The sequence below is a fragment of the Typopeltis vanoorti genome, chromosome 1 (assembly GCF_054136105.1).
Source record: "Typopeltis vanoorti isolate ZY-2024b chromosome 1, IOZ_Tvanoo_1.0, whole genome shotgun sequence".
Taxonomy (NCBI): domain Eukaryota; kingdom Metazoa; phylum Arthropoda; class Arachnida; order Uropygi; family Thelyphonidae; genus Typopeltis; species Typopeltis vanoorti.
In genome coordinates this window covers 128,792,798-128,817,876 of record NC_143549.1, presented here as the reverse complement: position 1 = coordinate 128,817,876, position 25,079 = coordinate 128,792,798, and the positions used below count along the sequence as shown (strand labels likewise).

Sequence of the window (25,079 nt, the reverse complement as noted above, 5' to 3'; positions counted from 1 at the left end):
TTACAGCAAAAGTGATGTCCTAATTTAGCATGACAGTTGTTATATTAGACTTCCCGGATTACCTATAATCGTATTTATAATTGATTCTTAAGCAGAAAGGTTATGCAGGTAGAATATGTGCCTTCCATATTCTTGGGATTTTTAGACCATCATTATTGTTAAGATTAGAGTGGTTGATAAGAATTTCAGGCCTTCTTAAATTTACGTTCATACCATGTTTTGGTATAATGTAAACAACAGGTGCCTTTCCAGTCAATTCTATGTAGAGTATACAGGGCATGATCAGAAAGGCAGGCTTTACTATAGTTATTAAATTTAATGTGCCGTTCATATTCCTTTATTTGGATAAGAATTGTGCATCCTGTTCCCCCTATATAGGGCAAATTACAGGTGCAATGAACATGGTAAACTCCAGGGTGGGCCAGCAGATGAAGTGGATCCGTGGATGAGTTGAGTAAGTTCTTTAATTTTGCAGAAGGTGTAAAGGTGGCTTTAAGGCTGTATTTCTGTATTATTCTGTTTATTTTATCTGATATCCCTTTAATGTATGGAATGATTACAGTTTTATTGTAGTCTAGTTTATTTTTGTTTTTGGGTGAGGTCTTGTGAAGAATTTTGTTGATAATATTTTGGCTGTAACCATTTTTTAAGAAGATATTGCTAATAACTTTTAATTCATCTTTAAGTGCTTGTTCATTGGAGCAAATCTTCAGAGCCCTGTTTTTTTAGTGTCTTAATGACATCTAGTTTTTGTGTTGGGTGGTGGTAGGAATTTATGTGTGTATATATATTGGCCAGTGCTTTCTGGTAAAAGAAAGCACCGGCCAATGAAAGAAAGACAGTGAAAGAAAGACTGCCAGAAGGAAGATATGTGACAAGCGTATCTAGAAAAGGAAGCTTGTTCTGTCTTTCAATCTCATTTGTGAATGTATACGTTTGTGTTGTTTGTTAAGTTTGGCTGAGGAAAGTGTCTAATGTCTGGTGGTCATGGGACTAGATAGCGAAAACATCGTCAACATATCTAAGCCAGACTTTGGTTTTTAAAAGAAAGGAATCTAGAGCATGTTGCTCAAAAGCTTCCATATAAAAGTTAGCAATTGGGGGTGATAATGGTGAGCCTATCTCTGTGCCTTCTTTATGTTGATGGAAAGTGTTTTGACATACAAAATAGCCAGAACGTAGCTTTGATGTAATTATTTTATTTTATTTTTCACTAGAGATCAGTCCAGTAGAATAACTGTTGAACAAATCATTGTCTCTTTGGCATACTGTGTGAAATGTAATATAGCTTGTCTTTGTATATATACATGTGTATACTTCAGGTCAGTGCTTTTTTTCTGGCAGTACGCAGTACCGGCACCACCATTTTTCTTAAGTTTTTAAAAATTTGCGATTTATTGACAGCAAAATGTATTATAAATATTCCAGTAGATGGTGCTGTGTTCACGAATTGAATTTTCAGTTTTGATTACTCATAAGTTGGTACCCTGCTTTCCTGTTTCATAGGTTGGTATGCAACTGGTTGTGTTCAAGTTGAACAAGTTGTGTTCACTTCCGATTGATTCCAATATCAGTTTATCAGTTGTATATTCACTCTGCAACAGGCAGGTGTTCACATGAGTTTTGAATTAATCTAAGTTAAAGCAATGCAATCATTGTTCACAATGAGTAAAATAAGTAGTTACTTTATGCCAATGATTAAAAAAAGGAAGGCTGAAGAAGCAGAAATTTTTGAATCTACTTGTGATCCTGTAAAACAGAAAACTATCACCAAAAATCATGAAACCAAGACTGAAGATCCATGTGGTCAGAAGGAAGCAGATTCTGATAATGATTGGCCCAAATGTTGGACACTTTTGTATAAAATGTTGGGCTGTAAAGTGTATCGTGATGTCAGAAGTCTTGCCGTCGATAAATACATGGGAACGAAAATTTCAGCAGAGTGGGTAAATGGTAAAATCAGTCATTTTGGAGAATCTCGCAAACAACAGTTAATGTTATTAAGAAAAAAGATTTACGATCATAAGGAAAGTGCCACGCACAAAGCGTGCCAAAAAATAAAATCTGAAGCAAAAAACTAAACATTAGAGAAATTTTCCCTAAATACTTTGTCTCATAATAAAGACGTAACAGGAAAAGTGTTTCGAACCACTTACAAAGTTCTGAGGAGAAATCAATTATTTAACAACTTTGAAGATGAAATAAATTTACAGGAACTTAAACTCTGCAAATGAAATGAGAAAAACATTAATAGACAATATAGTGAACTCCAAGAACAAAATATCGTTACTTATCGATGAATCAACAACTGTGAGTAACACAATGACATTGATTGTTATTGTTCGTGTAGTTCTTCTTGAACTTTTGGCTCCTGTGAGTCTTTTCCTAGATTTGATCGAATTATCAGTTGTAACTGCTAGAGGAATTCTAAACTCTTTAATTAGTCATCTTGAGTGTTTAGGATTATCTGAAGATTACTTAAACGGGTATTTATTGTCTGTAACTTGTGATGGTGCAGCCGTGTTGTTTGGTTGCGTAATGGTGTAAGGAGGCTAATGCAAGAGAAGTTTCCTAGTGTTATTTTCTGGCATTGTGCTGACCATTGCCTTGAATTGTCTGTTATGAGGGCCTTTTAAGAAAAATAATGTCATGCGTGGTTGTTCTTGATTTGGACCTTATGTGTGATGCTCTTCAAGAACTTAGTGAACTAAGTCTAGATTTACAAGAGAGAAATATTGACTTGTATAAAGCAGACAGGAAGATAAAGAATACAGTTCAACTTTTTGAAGAAAGAATTGAAAATCCTGGTCTGTACTACAGTATTTCTCTTCAAAGTCAGAAGAACATGAAGTTCAAAGGGATTGAGCTCCACAAAAATGAAAGACACAGTCCTGCAATAAGTTCATCTGCTTTCTATAAAAGTCTGAAAGAAGCTGTTGGAAAGCATCTGCTTGAAGGAGACGATGTTGATTTGCCTGAATGTGCTAAGATTTTAGATTCCAAGTATTGGCCAGAAAATCTTGGGAAGCATCTGACATTTGGTGAAGCTGAAATTAAAAAGTTAGCATGCAAATTTTGCTTAAATGAAAGAGAAGCAGTTCATGGTTTTCCTTGAATATCTTCAAGAAAATAAAGTCCCCAACATACTACTTCCTCTAAAGCATGCTTTGGGCACAATTGCAATATCTTCCAGTGAATGGGGTTTCTCTCAGATGAATCTTATAGTAACTTCATCTAGGTCATCTCTGCATATATGGACAACTTCTGCACTGATGTTCATCAGGATAGTAGGACCTCCTCTCACTCAGTTCAACCCTAGCAAATATGTGGACTCATGGCTGCTCCAAGGTCGTCATTCTGCAGTTGATACCAAAAGCAAGAAGCAATCTAGAGACGACGAGGGTATATCGGAGGATATGTTAAAAGTATGGAAGTTGCTGTAATATCTTCATGGTGAGTACTAGCACCTTTTTTTCCAGAAAAAAAGCACTACTCCAGGTGATGATCTTAATATGAAGGTCAAAACATTGGGAAATTGAAATATTATTTCTAACACAGTTGTAGTCTCCATAATTTGTCTGAAATGAATCGTGTAACACTAAAGGAAAGGACATCGGTGCTTTGTGTCATATCCGGGGATATAAAAAGCAGATAGACAGATCTGAGAGAGCTTACATGTATACTTCATGCCAATAATGGATCAACAGTGCAACCTAAGTCTCAGTGTAGGCAGCATTATGAATCTGCCATCTCTCTGGAGTGTATGTTCTTCAGTGTTCAGAGTGTACTTGGAGTAGTCCAGTGATGAGAGAGATCTTTTGATGAGATGCCAGCAGATTGTCACAGGGAGCATTCAGTCCAAGAAATCGGTTACAGTTAGCTAGTATAAAATAACAGTAGTCCGCTGAGGAGCATATCAAATATATAATGCACTAGACTATGTTGAGGGCAGAATAGTGATGTACACTACCATGACAAGGTTTGTGTTTCAGAAAGTTGATCAGTTTAAATGATTTTTTTCTTTTCTAATGTTATGGAGAGAAATATGTACATGATAGGCCTAAATCATAAGTATATATTCATTTTCTGGTAATGTTTGTATATATTTGTGTTTTTGAAAATGAAATTTTTTTTGTTTTTGTTTGTTTATAAAGGTGTTGATTCACTTATTTTTAATGGATAAATGAATTAATAGGTTAATAGATCAAAGTTGAATTAAGTGATTAAGTATATGATGTCCTGGAAATGAATCCATGTTCATCTTTGTGGGTAGCTAGAAAGTTGATTTATAATCTAGTGTTAGATTTTTTTTAAGAATTAAACTACTTAGAATTAAAAAGCAAGCTTATGGTAGAATTACATTTAATATATAATGGTATAATCCATAGAGGAATGATGTACACAGAACCAGATTTTTATTTTATGACAAATAGCTGCAGAATCATGGGAATGTAACAAGAATCTATATATAAATTTTGTGTCATTATCAAATTCCTCAAGAGGTTGAAGAAGATATACTGTATATATCTTCTTACTTCACTGCTTATATATATATATATATAAGTATCTAGGTATCATCCACTACAGGATGATACTACTACACAGCTAAGTTTACGTTATGGTAACCTTCTGCCCACAGTTTTCCTCCAATGTAATTCTGTTATTTATCCTGATTTTGGTTTACAAGGTCACTCTACCTAGACCTTGGGTCTTCATCCTAGCACTAAACACTTCTTTGGACAACCTTTCTCTCTCATTCTGTTTAAATCATTATACCCATCTTACATTAGCCCTACTCACGCATTCCTGTATGATAAATGTGAAAGTTTCTTTCACATGTCTTCATTTTTGATAAGGATCCAACTTTGATTTTTCTTAGAACATTTTCACATCTGTGGTCTAGTCTTTGATCAACTCTTTTATTCTTAACCTATTTCTCAGATCCATAAGTTTAAATTGGTTTGAATAGTTTTTTGTATATTACTAGTTAGTATGTTTGGCTAATTTCTCTCTTATTATTGTTATTGCATGAGACCTCCAGAGAGTCAAGGACTCATTGAAGAGGGGCCATACATCACCCATACCTGCTGTCATATTTTCTTTAAAACTCATTGACACTAGATTCACTCACTACTTCAGCAGGCAAACTGTTGAAGTACACCCTCTGTCCAAAAAGGAACCGAACTTTTCGAAAATAGAAGAAACTAGTGGTGTCAGCAGTTGTATCTTTTTTTGCTATTTGAGTCCTTACATCGGTTTTAATGAGGTCCTTGAAGTATTCAATTTGATACATTTTTTGGTCGTCGGTCAACATGTGGGGAACAAATCGCGAATTCAATTTACGAAGGCCCAAACTCTCGGTCAAAATGTTGTGCACAGTTGATTTTGGAATCCCCAATTCATCTTCAATCAATCTCATGGATGATTTCGGGATTTCTTTGATGAAATCATGCACTTTTTGGATTTTAACTTCGCTCAGTCAAGTTTTTGGAAGGCCTGGCTTTTCATCGTCCTCAAGTGTCTCGCGACCACTTTGAAATCACTTAAACCACTCATAAACTTGAGTACGGGATAAGCATTCATCACCGTATGCTTTTTTGAAGCATTTGATGCATTTCGATAAAACTTTTACCAAGTTTAACACAAAAGTCAATCGCAGTCTGTTTTCTGTTTGAAACTCATTTTCCGGCCGTTCATCAAAACACACTGTCACTCTTGGCACTATAACTCGGCTTCTAATGAAACAAATGTCATAAGCAGTTCACACAACACTAATGAAGGTTGCCACTTTCGACAACAAAAAGATACAACAGGTGGCGCCACTAGTTTATTCTATTTTCAAAACGTTCAGTTTCTTTTTGGACAGAGGGTGTAGTGAGTGAATCTCACTCTCTCTCTCTCTCTTGTCATGTATTGAAAAATTTCTTTTTTATCAATGTTAAAGAACTCAGATATTAACTTATAAGTTTCTATCATGTCCCCTCTTTTCTACCTGTCATTTAGACTAGGCGTGGCCAACTTCATTCTATACAAGGGCCAATATATGATGAGTGGTAGCGTCACTGGTTGCACACTTTTAGACAGAACTTAAATAAATATAAACTCTGCATTTTTTCAAGGCAATAATTATATGTATTGAATTACTATATTTGTTAAATCATTTTAATACTGGGAGAACAATATAAAATACTTGATTGATTTAAATATAAGTTAAGTTAAATTAATGAGAACACTGTGGGCGTTCATGTGCGGCAACAAGCTCATTAAAGTCGATTTTCAACGATGATGACGATATTCGTAACAAATCCTGAAGGTGGTTGTCAGTTGTCTTCTTTGTGACGATTTAATTGCCCTCATAGTTGAGAAAATGCATTCACGTATGTATGTGCTTCCAAACATACATGCAATTCTCAAGCTGAAATCACTTAATGTAGGATATTTTTCCCTTGGTACCATTTTTCTAAAGTCGATGCCTGTCTCCACCCATGACTGGAAAAAGGGGTCACTTTGAAGGTCACACAACTCCAACAGAATAGTGTCATGCTGCTCTGAAATGTCGCATTTCATTGGGTTGTTAAATAATGTCAGTTGTGACTGCATGTCACTGAAGTCAGAAAATTGATTACTGAATTGCTCCCAAAATTGGTCTAACATTGGCACAGAAAACCTGAAGTCAATGTTATGGCTCTCCTCCATCGACTCCCTGCAGGAAGGGAAATGTACCAAGTTTCCTCTGACTAGGGTGAATTTAAAAACCTTCAGTCGACTTATAAACCCATCTAGGTGTCCAACTAAATCTGAGATTGTTTGGTTACATCCCTGTAACTTCACGTCGAGTTCATTCATGTGGTCTGTTAGAAAGGCGAGTAAGCTGTTAAAATGAGGATCACATAGTTTTATGATTAGTTCTTTGTTTGTTTTCTTGTGTTCCTCTAAAAACTGTTTTATTTCCTTTCTGAAAGCAAAAAACCATTTCAAACAGTTCCCTCTGCTTAGCCAACGTACTTCTGTGTACAACACTAAATCATCATATTCTGCCTCCATTTCTGTTAGAAAAGAAAGAAACTTGCAATGTGTCAAGGCCCGATTTCTGCCCTTAATTAGATTCACACACTTCATTTCAGTTTTCATAACATCCTCTATCTCCAGAATTTTACCACACAGAGCCTCCTGATGTATAATGCAGCGCAGTTGATTCCAGCCTTAGTAAGCCAACTAAGCCTGTTTGCCACGCATTGATTTGGTGCCATCTGTCACAATATCTGTGAGATTGTTGAAGTCACCAGTACCATTTACAACCTTCATAATTGCATCATAAATGTCTTGACCTTTGGCTGTGTTATGCAGTGACTAATGCTAGTTGCTCTTCGTTAATAACAAAGTCTTTGCAAACAGTTCGAATGAAAATTAGAAGTTGAGCTGTATCTGTTATGTCAGTTGATTCATCCAGAGCCAATGAGAAGTAAGCTGAATCTGTAATAACACTTTTTAATTTATTTAATATGTGAGAACCTATTTCCTCGACTCTTTTTGTTACAGTTTGTTTTGATAGTGGGACGCTTTCAAACTCACTGACAATTTTATTTTCCCCAAATGCACATGCCATTTTCACAGAACAGTGTTTTACAAATTCACCATCAGATAATAATTTTTTTGCTTTTGCTATCTCTGCACTTACAACAAACAATGCCAAGAGTGAGCTTTTTTGTATCGATGTTGGTTTAGTAAAAATAGGTTTCTGAGCACTAACCTTTCTCTTCAAATTACGTATAATTTTAGTACATACTTGTCCAACGTATTCTTGGTATTTAGCGGCATGGTGCTGTATGTAGTGCTTGAGGTTATATTCCTTGTGCACAGAAAATACTTGCAAACACACAAGGCACTCTGGTTTGTTGGCATTATTGTTTGTAAACATAAATTCATTTTCCCATTTCTCCTGAAATGACCTGTTTTATTCACAGATCTTACGTTTCTTACTCATAGTACACAAAGGCTGAAGTAACTGACCAGGGGACACAAACTGCAACAATAACACTGTTAACTGTGAAACTGATCACTGTAACCAGTAGAGCAAGTGACTTTTAATGATGCGTTACTCTGGAGCACATAGAAATCTGCCACTTCCTTCCACTACTACAACTCACACAGAGAAGCAGTAAATTTTATAAATTGAGTAATCTTTTTTTAAAGCAATTTTGATTCCGTGTTGAGAATATAAATTGTTTCCGTCATCAGAAATAATGAATATAACTAGTATATCAATCAGAAAATCTGTGGTCAACGAATAGCTAAATTGATAATACATATAATTTAATATAGTTTTTATCCTGCCACAGGCCGCACAAAATTACATTATGGGCCTGCTGCTGTCCTCCTATGATCTAGACGCAACCTACACACCCTCAGTCTATCATCATAGGGTGCATTTCACAGACTCTAGTTTAGTTACTCGTTTCTGAATTCTTTCCACTTCCCATCCCCAAGAAAGCCACTTATCCAAATCTGTTATTATTAAGAGGGAATCAGGGACTTATTGAGGAAGACCACATACTACATGCTTCAGCTATCATACTTATTCTTGAAGTCATTCTCACTGCTTGCATTCACAACATCCAACGGCAATCCATTCCAATCATGCACCATCATATGAGAGAAAAATCTAGCCCTGACCCTGTCTTAGTGGCATTCATTCTCATCTTCCTAGGATGTCCTAACTCTTGTCCTTTCCCCACCCTCTATAAATTTAAAAATTCCATCAATTGAAATAATGTGTGATCCTTTCAGAAGTTTGTAAGTCTCAATCATGTCACACACCCTGTTTCTCCTGTTTGCTAGTGTCTGCAGTCTACAAATTCTCAATCTGTCTTCATAATCAGTATTCCACAATCCTGATATCATTTTTAACATTCACATTTGCACTCTCTCCAATATATCAAAATCACAATGGAAACTAGGAGACCATGCCTGTGCACAATAGTCCAAGTGAGGTCTTATCGAGGCCTTGTAAAGAGACAAAATGACATCCTTATCTTTACGTGTGAATTCGTTTAAACATTGCAATTATCTTTTGAGTGGTATATGCAATCTTTGCTACATGGCCCCCTGAACTTGAACTTCCTATCTACAAACACTTCAAGAGCCCTAGCCTGACCAGTTTCTTGTAGCATAATCCCACCAATATAATATGACATCACATATCTAATCAAGCCATAGTGAATGACTTTATATTTACTGACATTGAACTGACATCCATTTTCCCATGCCCACAGTTCCACCCTATTCAAATCATTCTGCAAGTACTGCATATCAGCAGCATTTCTGATTAGCCTACTTATCTTTGCATCATCAGCAAATAGCTGTATGTCACTTGTCAAATCATTCCCAGTATCATTAATGTACAGATTGAATAACAGTGGACCAAGCACTGATCCTTGTGGTACACCACCGGAATCCCCTATATTCCACTTTTTGATCTCTCTCAGCCAGCCATCCTCTTATCCACGTTAATATTCTATAACTCAAACCCATATTCTCCAATTTATGCAACAGTCTACCATGCTGTATTCTGTCAAAAGCCTTAGCAAAATCCAAAAGTATCATGGTGTATCCATTCTTCTTGTCTAGTTCAATAGTAACATTGTTATAGAATTTGAGCAAGTTGTTGAAACATGACATTCCCTTAGTAAACCCATGCTGCTCATTGCAAAGTAGAGATTCACTGTCAACCCATTTCTAAATGTGAGCCTTAACCGGTTTTTCCAAAATCTTCCTGAGATACCGATTGGTTAATAGTTGGATACATCGGTCTTTGCACCACCCTTGTGCAATGGAATTACCATACATTCTTTCTATTCTGGTGGAATAGAAAGAATGTATGGTAATTCCATTGCACAAGGGTTTAATGAGGCTCACAACTTCCCTGTTGTGAGACTCATTAAACAGCCTGGTCAAAGGAATAGCTAGTTCAGCTGAATACTCTTTTATCACACATGCTGATATCCCATCAGTCCCTATTGCTGAATTCTTATTCAGATTGTGCAACAGCTCTAATACCTTCTCCTCATACACCTAAGTTTCTTCATCCAGTGAAGAGGTAGCAGTGCACTTAATGTCGTATATACCAATATACTAGGTTGATAGCTTTTAACAAAACGGGCACTCATTAGTTGAACAACCTCTTCTGCAATCTGTAACCCTCACATCATCTGTATTTGGAATAGTTATTCTTTCATGTTCATTCTTTCTTTTACTTGCAGCATATTGATAGAATTTTTGTGGGTTGGCTTTAGTATGCAAAAGCAGTTTCTTTTCATACTCAGACTTCGCTTTCTGTATAACAGTTGTGACTATTCTAGCCTGCTGCTGATAATTTTCATAACAGACATCATCTATGCACACGGCATTCCTTCTGCATAATTCTTTTCTTATGTATCTCTTGCTTAATAAGATTACACACCATTTGACTCCTACTCTATTTATTCTTTGAACTCTTGGGATACATTCTGATAGTTGCATAATTTAAGTATCATTTAAATGCTTCCCATGCACTGTCAATATTCTTCCCATATAGCAATGGATCCCATTTCACTGAACTCAGTATACTCATCAGTTGGTCATAATTTCCTGCTTTGTAGTTCAGCATGTAACCTTTTCTGAATGGAACATTCACAAAGTCACTTAGTCACTTCCCAAGTGAGTACCGCATGATCACTGTCGCCAACTGGAAGCAGAATAGTTACATCTTTAAGTGAAACGCCCTCTGACACTATAATCAAATCTAACACTCTTTAACCTCGAGTTCCTTCTGTCACATGGTGCTTGAGGAAGTTGTCCTGCAACAGCTCAATAAATGCATTTTCATTCTTCTCTTGAGATTCTACTGCTACCCAATCAATATTTGGATAATGAAAGTCTCCCATTTTGATTACTCTTTTCACACTCATCTTTTCTATTTGGTTATGCATTTCTTCATCACTAGTGACTGATCTACCAGGTCTGTAACAACACCCCACTGTGTAATGATCTTGTTGGATTCCACCTCACACCAAATGGCTTCAAACTTACTGCCAAAGTAATACTGTTAATAGTAGCACTACTATAGGTCTCAACTCTAACTGGATTGAAGTCATCCCATATCATTAGCAACATGCCCCCTCCTTTCTATCCTTCCTAAAAATAGTGTACCCTTCACTCAATACCAGTTAGTATGTCTGATTCTGATAGCCAGGGCCACTAATGCCTACAATCTGAGGTCCCACTGTACTGACTAAGGCAACAAACTCTACCCCCTTTGTTTCTGATACTCCTACCATTCATGTACAGACATAAAAATCTACCTACATGTTCTTTTGTATACTCTTGTCTGCAGCCTGCATTACACAGTTGGGCAACTTTCAGATCGCTATTCTTCTCTATTGCCTTATACATGTAGACATCTTTGCACATGCTTGATTGGTCTGAACCAGACGAACACAAATTGAATTATTCTCTTCTCATCAACATTTCCATGACGAAGCCCATTCCCTTCATTAACACAGCTATATAACATTGTTGCTCTTATGCTCATTCTATATCTCATTCTCACCATTCCTCCCTTTATAATTTAGTTACCCTGACTCTCTGTGTTAGGTCTCATATATTTTGCTGACTATTTTTCAGTATGGCCTCTGAACTTCAACTCTCTGCCCACCTTTACCCCTCACATCCCTAGTCTCATCAATATCTTGCAGTCCAGTTGGACTGCAGGATATGATGATAGAATAAGTAAAGCTAGTATGTTGGTATGGCAGTTGTGAATAATATATAATATGCAATAAGAGAGACATTAGCCAAAGCACTAATTGTACACAAATCAGATCGTGAAATGAAATGTAATTTATGGATCCAAGAGTTGGCTTATAAATAAAATGGCTGACCAAAGATCTGAAATTTCTGAAAAAAAAATTAGAAGAATGAATAGATGACATCAATGGCAAAATCATATTTAAAATGAGGATATTAGAAAGGAACTTGACATTGTGAGCATTCATTGCAAGCCAAATTGTTCTAATATAGTATGATGACTTAAAAAGTGGTACAGGAAAATTTGTATGAAATATGTATTTTATACTAGGAAGGTAGTTAAAGTCTGAGGAAGACAAAGATCTGGGTGGAATGATGCTAGCAATAATATCCTGGAGAATGAGATATAAAATCTGACAGTATTAGATCCCTGACAAACAACATATTAATTTGGAGGAAAGTTTTTGTTAGGAGGTTTGAAACAATTTAAAGTTAATTATGTAGTATTATAATAGTATACATTACACCCCTTCAATTTACTGCATGGTAGAAATTTGTTGATACATAATGATTCTTTTTTTCTCCAAATTCTTCCAAAACATTTCTACCTGGCTTTGATTTATTGCCTACTTTGTTATTTGTCTACAAGAAGAAGAATCAGTTTTTTTTATATATCTGTTGCACTCTTGAATGATTCTAAAAATTCATGTGCTCCTTTATTAGAACTGTCTGTGAAACCTAGGTTTTCACAGAAGGTTCAAATTCTCATAAATGCATATGTCTCATTGCCTAATTTCTGATTTTTCAATTTTCCTATAACACTACTTGATATTGTGTGCTATTCAGAAAGTTTATTTTCATGTTTACTGTTCATTATTGTAGCTGCTTCTTCCTTTTCTTGAAAACTTTTCACTGAATGTAACAGCTTATTGTTACCATTTAGAAGTACATCATTATGGTGTTTTTGCAATCCTCTTTCAGCTTTACTTTATTTTTGTGAAGTTTGAGGTTGTTCTAGTAGTTGAGCCTTTCACTGTTTACTGTGATTCACTGACAAAAGAATTAGGTAGCTTGCTAAACTAGGCAATACTCCAACTAGGATATTTCATCATCATGTTGTATCATCATATCTATTTTTGTAGTTTGAGCCAGTGCTGAAAATTTTGTTTGGTTGGCTTTATCCCAAATTGCCAATTCATCTTCATTCATTCGCTGAGGCAGATTATGGAGTGCACCATGAGAAGATGAGGAGTGGACATTTGTTCAGTAGCCCTGGACAAAACATAAGATGCCATGTTTTACAAAACATTGTGCTCTGTCTTGCCACCAAGATAAAAGCTGATATTTATAGCTGAAGAATGAAAATAAATTATAAGTACTTAAAACACGCAGAAAAATATCTTATTTCTGATTTCATTTTCTCTGCTTGTCCCAAATGCCTTTTAAAAAAAAAAAAATTAAAAATTTGAAATAAAAATCGGAGATAATGCCACAATGTATCTAAAACACAAACTCATAATTAAAAATGATTGTCTTTAGCCCTTTGGTTAGTATATATGTAGTTGATTACTTACATGTGTGTGTGTGTGTAGTGTGATTATTTATGAGAAGCAGTACACAGGCATCTGTTCCCACTGTTATTTATTTTTTTAAAAAATAGAAAACATGAAATAGACTCCTGTTCCATTTCTGTTTGGAAAAATACTTGATGTCATTTGATTGACAAAAAAAAAAAAAAAAAAAAAAAACAGTTCCAATAGAAAGGACTGTCACATGGCTATGACAAATGAATTCTTTGTAAATTGTAAAAATTTTCTTTATATTTGAGAAACTAAGGTAGGAATATGGGTTCCTTCAGAGCTCATGTCTTTTAGCGCAAACCTAGGCAAGTTGGATGAAAAATCATCAGCTATGAAATAAGGATGAATTTATAATATCCCCTATTTTTATTAATTTACTTTGTCAAAAGGAAGCCTTTTAAGCTTTTTTCCAATAATTACTAAGGTAAGTTTTTAGATATATTGCAGTAATATATAAGATTTTGCATACTGAAATTTTTATTGCTTATTCCAAATTAAAAATAGAGCAAATGTTCTGACTCATTTTATCCATGATTATATAGATCAATTTTACATGTATGACTTTTCCATTAATCTTTTCCCCTCATATTATTGAGGATGTGTATCAAAATTAGTGAAACCCCCACCCAAAAAAAAAAGGAAGAAGAAGAGAATAAAAATGAATTTTTGTTGTATCTTGTGTAATTCCCCCATAAAGCTCGGAAAAACTACACATAGAATATAGTAACATTTTTATGGGTTTTTGGGTTTTGTATTCCTTTTGGTCTTAAGTTTGTATTTAAATACAGCAGCTGTTATTGTCTGTCCAGCTCTGTACGTAGGACACAGCAATGTATTACTGATTGGTGAAAATCTTTGAGATTCCTCTTCATGAAACAGGACCTATGTGACTTGTCATTAAAATGCATAAGTGCACTGTTGCACATAAACCACATTCTCGTGTTGATGTGTAGAGATAAATCATTTGATAAAGTTGTCCTATGAACTGTATAGGAAAGACATGGTTACAGTAAATGGGTGCTAAGCATGTGACACTATACATTACTGGAAAGATACTCTTGATATATTTCTGTTATAGAATGTGGATATTCATCTGTCCACATGTGTATGTGTGATCATTAATAGAACTAGCTCTTATAAACAGTGCAGATGAAGAAATCACTGGCAAAGTGCTCATCTTTGCTGCTAATCCTTTAATGTCAATTCTTTCATCTTTTATGCATGGAGGTGGTGGAATTTGCTGCTCATGGCATGATATACAAAGTAATTAAAGATTAATACTGATAATCTGCAATACAAGCTCCATTTTGGAGCTGTTTATGCTCCCACTTTGACAGCTTTGTTTCAATATATCAATCTCTTTAAGCCACTGATTGATTACTCCAAAACTGATAAAATGTTCTTTTGCATTACTCTTTTGTTGCCTTTCATGGATCTATGCTCCATTTGCATATTAATAATTTTGTTGAAAGTATAACGTTCATTTCTTAGACTCAAATTGCAAGCATATGCAAATACTGGTTGTACACAAACTGGTTTTTGTCTGTGTTTGTCCAGTACATATATAAGTATTATAAGCAAACATATATCTTGTTCAGTATATATTCATTAGTTATGAATGTATGCACTTTTGTCCAATGTGCATAGTTTCAAGACTTTCATCTTGAAACTATGCAACATTGGACAAAAGTTCATAAGCAATTCTTTTGTTGTGAATAGTCCTTATATGGCTGATAATACACAGTATATATTATTATTATTACATGACACCTCCTAGAAGTTCAAAGATTCATCGAGGGAGGACACCTACTCTACAACTCCATCTCCACCACTCAATCCACTAACTACAGCAAACTGCATCATCTACACCAATGCCATCTACTGCCCACCATCACCACTCCTATTTTCACAGACAATCACAAACATTCATTCCCATGGTGGGATTTGAACCCACAGCAGCCTTTTTGACTGTAGAGCAGATACACTAACCACTTGGCCAATGAGGGCAGCATATATAGTCTCTTGAAGATGGAGTTGACGAAAATTTCTACATCTAGGATTTTTTTTTTTCCTATTTTGCTTTTTTTTTATGTAAATCACATCCTGTTTGTTAATAACCTAGAGCATATTTTGGTATCATAAGCGAGGACAGAGTGTCGAATAATCCAGAAGTTCCACTCTAATTAAACAAAACATGACAATTCTTTGAGTCTCTGTCAAGCAGAGTGGTGGTTTCACATCAGCCGTGAGAATCATCTTCCACCTAAAAAAAAACTCATATCTGTGTCAGAATATGATCTAAACTGTCTGTTAGAAAGAGCAAACACAGTTTGCTTGACCAATGAGTTAGGTGTAAATCTTTCTTTATTTTTTTTATTAGCTTTTCTATCTGATGACTCGAAAAATTCTGCATCTTCTTTGCTAAAACCTTCCATGGGACTGTATGCACAAATAAGTGTAATTGTCAAATTTCCTATTATAAAATTTGTTACTCAGAAAAAACTTCAACACAATTTCAGCAGTTATGTGTGTAGCCAAACCAGCTTAACAATAGATTGAAAAACAGCAATGGATTAATATGAATTTAATAATAGCCAGTTGAAATAATAATAGATAAATATTGTTTTGTGATTCTGTTACAAAATTTATGCAGGTGGGTATACAATCAGAGAAATCAAGATTCAGTATGAATTCTATTTTCTTTAATACTGGATAAGTACATGGTATCTGAAGAAATGAATCACAATAAAAGTGGAATTGATGAATAATTAATAATTTCACTCAGAAATATCAACGCTTAATATGTTTAAGAGTGATTTTTTTTATATATGTTTAGTTCAACTATTTCTCAAATAGTTGAATGTGTGTAAATACTACACTGATATATTAATATAACCTCAACTCTGATAAACTGATTTATTATTCTTCTTTTTATTATTATTATTTAGGGAGGTACCTTGTCGTCGAGCAGCCTCTGCTGCATTTCAAGAAAATGTAGGAAGACAAGGAACTTTCCCTCATGGCATTGATATTGTCACAACAGCAGACTATTTTGCAGTTGGAAACAGACAAAATGCATTTCTCAATATTAGGTTAGACAATTTTTAAATATCATGTAATTTTAATTTAGAGTTAAAAGTTATTTTGTTTTTATTTTTCACTTGTTTATCACTTGACAAGAAATTATATAATTATATTCTGGTTTAATTTTTTTTCCAAGTGTAAGCAAACAAAGTTTGCACATGAAGTATCTTCATCACTAAGCTACTTGTAATATTCTCCATATACAAGCAGCCTAGTCATGAAGATGCTTCATACACAAACTTTGTTTGATTACATTTGGAAAACAGTTTAAACAAGAATTTAATTTCTTATCAAGTTCAATTTGATTTAGAGTTATATCTTCTGAGCTGCTCATATTATTGTTGGGCAATTTTTTGGCTGAATTAATTACCTTGATGGACCTGTGATTTCAGTCAGGATTTCTCCATGACTGCAGGTTGTAAAGAGTCCAGCTATTCCTGTCTTGGGCCTTTCTTCTCCATTTTCTTCCGACTTTCTTAATCGTTGGCTCTTCCCACCTTAAAGCTGGTCTTCCAAGTTTTCTTATGGTATCTCTCAGATACCAGTTTGTAACTCTGACTGTCCATCTGTTGTCTCTCATTCTGGCAAGATGTCCTGCCCATCTTCTTTTGCTGTTGTAGATTGCTTTTATTATTTCTGTGTGTCTTACGTGGTCTATTTTGTTTTTATTGGCTGAATTAATTATTCTACATTTTTATTCTTTCTATATTTTATTCAACTTATTGAACAAAATCTGTGCTGTTTTAAACAAATAAATAGATTAGCTGAAGGATATAATGATTATATCTGTACCCTAAGGTCGGATAAGGCAACCAACTATCTGACCATTATGCAAGCTCCAAGTACCAAAATCCAATAGGGAAACCAAGAATTTTGTACAGGAATACATTCCATTATAAAAGACTCTTTAAAGAATGTAGTATAGCCTTTGCAAACAATAAATATGATTTTGCTTTTCTCAAAATTTTAGGAGGCTGTACTTTTTATTTATCTGTTTATTTTTTGAATGAAAATTCCACCCATGAAGAATTGTAAACCTACAGCTCATAATACTGCTATGGCTGGACTTAGAGTTAGATAGTCTAGAAACCATATTTGAAACCAGCTATAGTTCTTTTCTTTTTTTTTAGTAAGTTTTCAATAATTAGGATGATGTTTTCACATTTAGCAATGAAAATCATTTACTACTTAATGACATGAAATTCTGTCATGTTGTACCATCATTTTACTTGTGGTCATTTTACTTGAAATCTTTCCAAGCAGTAAGTACAAAATGTTATATTCAGCAATAACAATCAGGGAAAAGAAGAAGTAGCCATAGTATTCAACACTAAATATGAGACTAATCTTCTTAATGGCAAGTAGTATCAAGTAGAGTGATGCAGGCAAATATCAGAATGGGGAGAACTTGACAATGAGACTTATTTGTGCCTATGGTCCCACAGAAGATTCTACTAAGGTAGAAGTGGAGGGGTTTTTTGAAGCTTTAGAGAAAGCAACTGACACAATGAAAAAGGAAAAGTTGGTCCTTGTTAGGGGATCTAAGTAGCAGAGTAGGAAATAATTGTCAGACATACAGAAATATTTTGGGAGTATTTGAAGAAAAGAGAAAAGCTAATAATAATGGCAAATACCTGTTGGATTTCTACTCAGGACATGAACTGGTTATAACTAATACAGTGTTCCAACATAAAAATGTGCATAAATTCACATGGAGAAAAGAGGTTAGAAATAAGAAAAGTCTCATTGAGTATGCTATTCTTGATAGTGATATTTTCCCACTGGTGCAGGACACTAGAGTGTACAGAGGATTTGAAATTGGAAGTGATCACCATTTAGTCTTGAGCAGGATAAAATTGAAAAGATGGACATGTAAGTAAGAAAGCTTTAAAGTGAATAAAAGTTGAGCAGTGCTCAGATGTGAACTATAGACTAAAATACACAAATGTTATTCAAGAAAAAGTGAAAGAGTTCGAAAACAGGAACCAAAGCTTTTAGATTCAGTGACAAGCTCTGAAGAAAACATTGATTGATTCATCAGAACTCCATGGTGGACACAGGGAGTTATCGAATGTTCCTGGCGAATAAGTCAGCTTGTGCTCTTAGAGAATACAGAGACAAATGTAAGAAAGCTAAACACTGTGTGAAACTATATAAACAAAAGTCATGGGAAGACTTAAAAAATAAGTATCAGGAAGGTGGCAAAATATCCTGGAGCCTGTCGAAAAACCTCAGAAATGGTGGAAAGAGTGCTGTAAAAGGAATTAGAGATGATAAAGGTGACATGAAAACAAGAGAAAAAGATATCCTTGAAGTATGGAGTAATTACTTCAAAAAATTGCTAAATGAAACAAGCACTGATAGCACAGTGGTAAAAAACACTCAGCAGGCATGCAATCAGGAATACATATCCATACTTGAAGTAGAAAAAGCCATCAAAAGCCTGAAATGTGGAAAGGCAACAGGAGTAGATGATATTCGACCAGAAATGCTCCTGTATGGAGGTATAAAAGTCTTGTCGTGACACACTGCATAGTTCAGAAGGCCTGGACAGAGGGATGAATTCCAAATGATTAGAAGAGATCTCTAATAGTACCCTTATATAAAAAGGGAAATAAAACTGAATGTGAGAATTACAGAGGTATTTCCCTACTGAGTGTTCTGGTAAGATTTATGCAATTGTATGTGAGAAAAGATTGGGAAGAATTATGGAAGGGAAGCTTGGTGAAGAAAAGCTGAATTCAGGCCAAATAGAGAAGCCATGTCAGGATCAGATTTTCACTTTAAGACAAATAGTTGAGAAATCATGGGAATATAACAAAGATCTATATTTAAGTTTTGTAGATCTGGGAAAGGCATATGACAAGGTGCCAAGAGAAAAACTATTCAAAACGCTACACTTATATGGTGTTAATAGGACACTACATCAAGCAATACTAGTCTATATTTGAGTTGTAAGGCAACAGTTAGGATTAAAGAAGTACAAGAAGATGATTTGATGTTAAATCTGGTGTCAGACAAGGATGTATATTATCCCCCTATGTAATTCATTATCTATATGGATCATATTATGAAGGAAAGCAGTATTAAATCTGATATGAAAATTGGAGATGTTAATCTCAGCTCTGTACTTTATGCAGATGATGTTATACTTTTAAATAAATCTAGTGCAAGTCTGCAAGATTCTCTGACTAAATTGAATAACTGTTGTAATAAATTTGGTATGAAAATCAGCAATAACAAGACAAAGACAATAAAATAGGCAGAAACATTGAAAATATCAACTGTATCGTGAATGGAGAACCTATAGAACAAGTAAAACATATCAGCTACTTAAACACAATTTTTAGTGAAGATGGTAAATTAAATATGGAAATGGAGAACAGAATCAACCAAGCCACTGTGGTAATAAGTCAACTGAATAAATTTATATGGAATAAGTGAGAAATTAGTCAAAACACTAAATTAGCTGTATATAAGACAGTCTTCAAATCAGTTTTCACTTATTCATCTGAGAGCTAGGTTAGAAATAAAACACTTGACTGAAGACTAGAGACTACAGATATGAGAGTCCTGAGAAAGATTAAGGATGTGAACAGATGGCATCAATGGCAGTATCATTATAGGAATGTGTTAGCAGAGCTAATCTCAGGTGGTATCGTCACTTAAACAGAATGGGAGGAAAGATTAACAAAACAATTGTTGTTTGCCAGGTTTGCAGGAAAAAAGACCCAGAGGAAGACCAAGATATAGGTGGATTGATACAGTAAATAGTGCCTTAGAAGACAGAAATATAAGGTCTGATAATGTTGGGTCTTGACAAATAACAGATTGATTTGTTGGAAAATTGTAGATAGGAAGTTAATAATGATGTAAATTTTTCATGTAGTACTATCATAATATCCTGTACACCCGTTGAGGGTACATGTCAGGAATTTAATGGTGATGATGACTTAAGGAGGACATACATAAACATCTATGCTGCAGAGGTGCTATCCATTCAACCAGTCAAGCCAGTGATTAACGTATATAACAATTATAATTTTGTGCAGAAATATTCCCCATTATTATTCTTTCAAGAATCTAGTAAGGCCTTTGCAAATGATAAATAAGATTTTGCTTCTCTCAAAATTTTAGGAGGCTGTACTTCTTATTTTTTGAATGAAAATTCCACTCATGAAAAGTTGTAAACCTACTGCTCATATTTATTGCTATTGTGGACTAATAGTTAGATAGTCTAGAAACCATATTCGAGATTAACTATAGTTCTTTTATTTTTGTGCAATTAACACTTTCGCTGCCAACTACGAGTATACTCGCATGTCGATTTACTGACCTCCTATGCCAAACACGAGTTAACCCTTAGTATGATTACCTTAATTTGGACCCTTGGATTCTGAATAAAGCGGAGAGCACATCTGGGGGGCTTGATAGAAGGGAAATAATTTCAACTAAAATATAGTATATTATGTATGTGCCTCAGAAGCCAACATACGAATATACTCGTATATCGATTACCAACCTCCTATGCCAAGCGCGAGCTAATCCGTAGTATAACACGTAATTTGTAAATCCATTTAAAACTTATAAAAATCAATAAAAATAATAAAATGAAATCAATAAAATAAAAACCAATTTATTCAAATTACGGATGATACACTTTAAAACAATTTTCCACGCACAATGGTGGTTTTTCCTGGCAAACAGGACAATAATAAAGTGTTTTGCGTCGTTGTTTGTTTCTTATACATACTCAGCATGGTTTTGTTGGTGAATATTTTTTTCTGTAGATCGTAAAATTTCCAAATAATGAAGATCCCGAATCCTGCTGATAATCTGTGATGCTGTAAGCTTATCCATTCCAACAAAAACTGCGATAAATTGATCTCTAAATTTTAACGCAGTCGTGTTTCCAGTAATTATATTATAAAATTTATGCGCATTTTGAATGTATATATCAAGAATGCGTATTGCCAATTTCTTTGGCCATCTAATCGTCTTTCATAAGGGGGAATAGTAAGAAAGCATTTGATCAGAAAGATCGATGCCTGACATACCCAAATTATAGTCCCTGATGATATTTGTTTTGAATTGAATTTTACCATTCCGATTTTTTGCTTCAACCATTTAAAATTTGTGCATATTTGAAATGGAAAGTACTTCCCTCTTATCCTTCCATTTGCGATCATGAATTCATTAAATTCATCATCGCTCATATTAGAATAAACTTCTAATTCTTTATCAATAAGTTTTCTTTTACTGGTCATGGCGAAACTGAAGGTTTTTAGAGACTAGACGCAATAAACACATTCATCAGCACATGTAATATATGGGTGGGGGGTGATATGAAATTACCCATAGTTGGCATATGAAACAAAATTCTGTCTGATAAGCCGGCTATGAGATTACTCGTAGTGACCTTGAAGACGTGAAAGCGCTTGGCGTGTGGGAACAAGCTATGCCCGAGGAGCGTGGCAGCGAACGTGTTAAGTTTCCAATAATTAGGATGATGTTTCCACACTTAGCAATGAAAATCATTTACTACTTAAGGATGTAAGTAGCAGATAGCACGCACCTCTGCTACAGAGGTGCTATTCACTCAACCAGTCAAGCCAGTGATTAATATATGTAATAATATTATAATGTAAGACAGGGTTGTCCAACCTTAGATAATCTGAGGGCTGCATTAAAAAAAAAACATTTATTTGAGGGTTGCATCCAATGCATATCTAATAATTTAGTGAGCAGCAGTGACTCAACCTCAATAGCTGAACAAACGAACAACACTAATTGCTCGCTCACATTCCCCGTGAGCATCCGGAGCATGCATGTTAGAACAAAATAGTGCAAGAATGCTTCTTTGACACATCTAATATTTAGTAGGATTTGAGATCAGCACTCTGTGGAGGCCAGTTAAGTGTGGCGATGGTCATGTCGCAAATCATGTAGTTACATCAGCAGCCTTATAACAGGGTGCATTGTCTTACTGAAAGAGACAGTGGTCAGTTCCCTAGAATTATCACAAAGTAGGAAGCATTGCATTGTCCAGAATGTTCAGATTCCTCTCAGAGTTCAATGTTCGTGGCACCAGAGAGGTCTGAGGCCACACCAGGAAACAAAGGACAATACTATCACACTGTTGGATTCTGAATGAAGAGAAATTTAAATTATTAATACTCTCCTCAGAATCCAACATAAGCCACCATGGCAAAGGCTACATTTTTAAATATTATTTAATGTAAATCACTTGTTTATAATTTAATATTCATATAATTACCTTTAATTTTATCTAATATTTAATTATTTAATCAAGAACGTATGTATTAATAGTAGAAAAACTCTGTGATAAAATATTATTAAACTATTTTAATTATTACTATGTTAATATTATAAGAATTTGTATTTGATAAATTAACTGCACATTATTTGAAATATAAATATTCTCTATTTATTCCTGTTTGTAAAGTTTAACGTTATGTAATAGCTCAATTTTATTTATGTTTTATTTTGTTGTCATGGAAACGTATGTAAGTGAGCGAGCACGTTTTGGAACACCACGTGAGGTTTATTGAAAAGAGTTTTAGAAAGAAATGACGTGAGCAATTTAGGGGTAAAAACGGATATATAAGTGACGAACGCTGGAATTATTAATGAGTTAAGAGGATGAGAGATTTATAAGAGAAGGATTGGCATTAGGTTGGAATCGGGCATTCGGCAATCACAGTGCGATAATAGCGAGTCGGCAAGTCACTTGAGCAACTAAATAAAGTCTACAAGTTGAGAAGCAGTTAGCTAATAAGTTTCTGAATAACAAATAAAGCAACGGAAGATAGCTGAGTGACTACTGAATGACTAGCGATATTTTAGTTGAGATTTATTTTCAGGGCTGACCTTTCAAGGACACACTGAAACGTGAAGCATAGTAAGAAGTAACTAGAGAATAAATAGAGGCAACAGGGTTGTGTTTAATGATAGCGGTGTTTAGAATTATAGTGCCTAAAGAATTATTTGAATGCCGGAGGAATGAACATCTGTACATATAAAACCCCAAGTTAAAGAATTATTGTGTATTGCCCTAATTCAAGAGTAATCAGTAGTGCTTCATACAAGAACATCTGATTATATGTATTGTGCCCGTAAATTAATTCAGTTAATGCTAGAAGATTTATTTTAATGAGTGCTGTTTATTGTTAAAAGTGTTTACAGTTATAAAAAGTGTATGTTGATGAAGGAAGAAGATTAACGGTAAGATTATTCAAACTTTAATATTTCTGTTCAGAGAAGTGTGTGAGTTTCATCTAAGAATTCCCTGATGTTAACAGTAACTATCGCGGAGAATTAAAAGAAGCGTAAAATTAAAAGTGTCTGTTTATGAAGAGGTATTACTGCAATTTTTATTGTATTTGGAACTTAAGGAACTATGAAAAGACTGTGATGTATATAAATATAAATTTTCTCTATATTGAATTAGAAATCAACTAGCAACTTATAATTTTGTTGGATCCCACTTCTTAATTTATACATTGGATCCGACATGTTAGTCACTATGATGTTCTTAAACAAAATTATAAGTTGCTAGTTGATTTCTAATTCAATATAGAGAAAATTTATATTTATAGACTGCGCCACTCTATATCTGAATTAGTTCAAGAATTGAAGAAAAACCAACTCACAACTATCCTCTTTTATGTGATGTTATTATATATATACTAGCCGAGTATATTTAACTTACTTAATTTTCCCGCTTTGGTTCGAATATTTTATGAATGGTGCAGTAAAAGAGATTCAGGCAAAATACAACCTTTCATTAACAAAAACAAACATTTAATTTTAAAATCATAAATTTTACACTTAACTTCAAATCAGTAATTAAGATATCACAATCACTTCAGCTTCTCCGATAAGTACAATCAAACTCTGACAAGATAAATCTGTTATCTCTATATCACTGTCTTTTCATAGTTCCTTAAGTTCCAAATACAATAAAAATTGCAGTAATACCTCTTCATAAACAGACACTTTTAATTTTACGCTTCTTTTAATTCTCCGCGATAGTTACTGTTAACATCAGGGAATTCTTAGATGAAACTCACACACTTCTCTGAACAGAAATATTAAAGTTTGAATAATCTTACTGTTAATCTTCTTCCTTCATCAACATACACTTTTTATAACTGTAAACACTTTTAACAATAAACAGCACTCATTAAAATAAATCTTCTAGCATTAACTGAATTAATTTACGGGCACAATACATATAATCAGATGTTCTTGTATGAAGCACTACTGATTACTCTTGAATTAGGGCAATACACAATAATTCTTTAACTTGGGGTTTTATATGTACAGATGTTCATTCCTCCGGCATTCAAATAATTCTTTAGGCACTATAATTCTAAACACCGCTATCATTAAACACAACCCTGTTGCCTCTATTTATTCTCTAGTTACTTCTTACTATGCTTCACGTTTCAGTGTGTCCTTGAAAGGTCAGCCCTGAAAATAAATCTCAACTAAAATATCGCTAGTCATTCAGTAGTCACTCAGCTATCTTCCGTTGCTTTATTTGTTATTCAGAAACTTATTAGCTAACTGCTTCTCAACTTGTAGACTTTATTTAGTTGCTCAAGT

At 34.4% G+C, this 25,079-nt stretch overlaps 1 protein-coding gene across 2 annotated transcripts in view; it reads left to right on the top strand.

Moving 5' to 3' along the window:
* Window positions 1-25,079, top strand: part of Tbcd (tubulin folding cofactor D) — a 291,444-nt gene that overhangs the window by 127,649 nt on the left and 138,716 nt on the right. For both annotated transcript variants that reach the window (XM_090399238.1, XM_090399247.1), the window contains one exon: window positions 16,313-16,456. In XM_090399238.1, coding sequence (XP_090255364.1) covers window positions 16,313-16,456 — 144 coding nt within the window. The remainder of the gene's footprint in view (window positions 1-16,312; window positions 16,457-25,079) is intronic.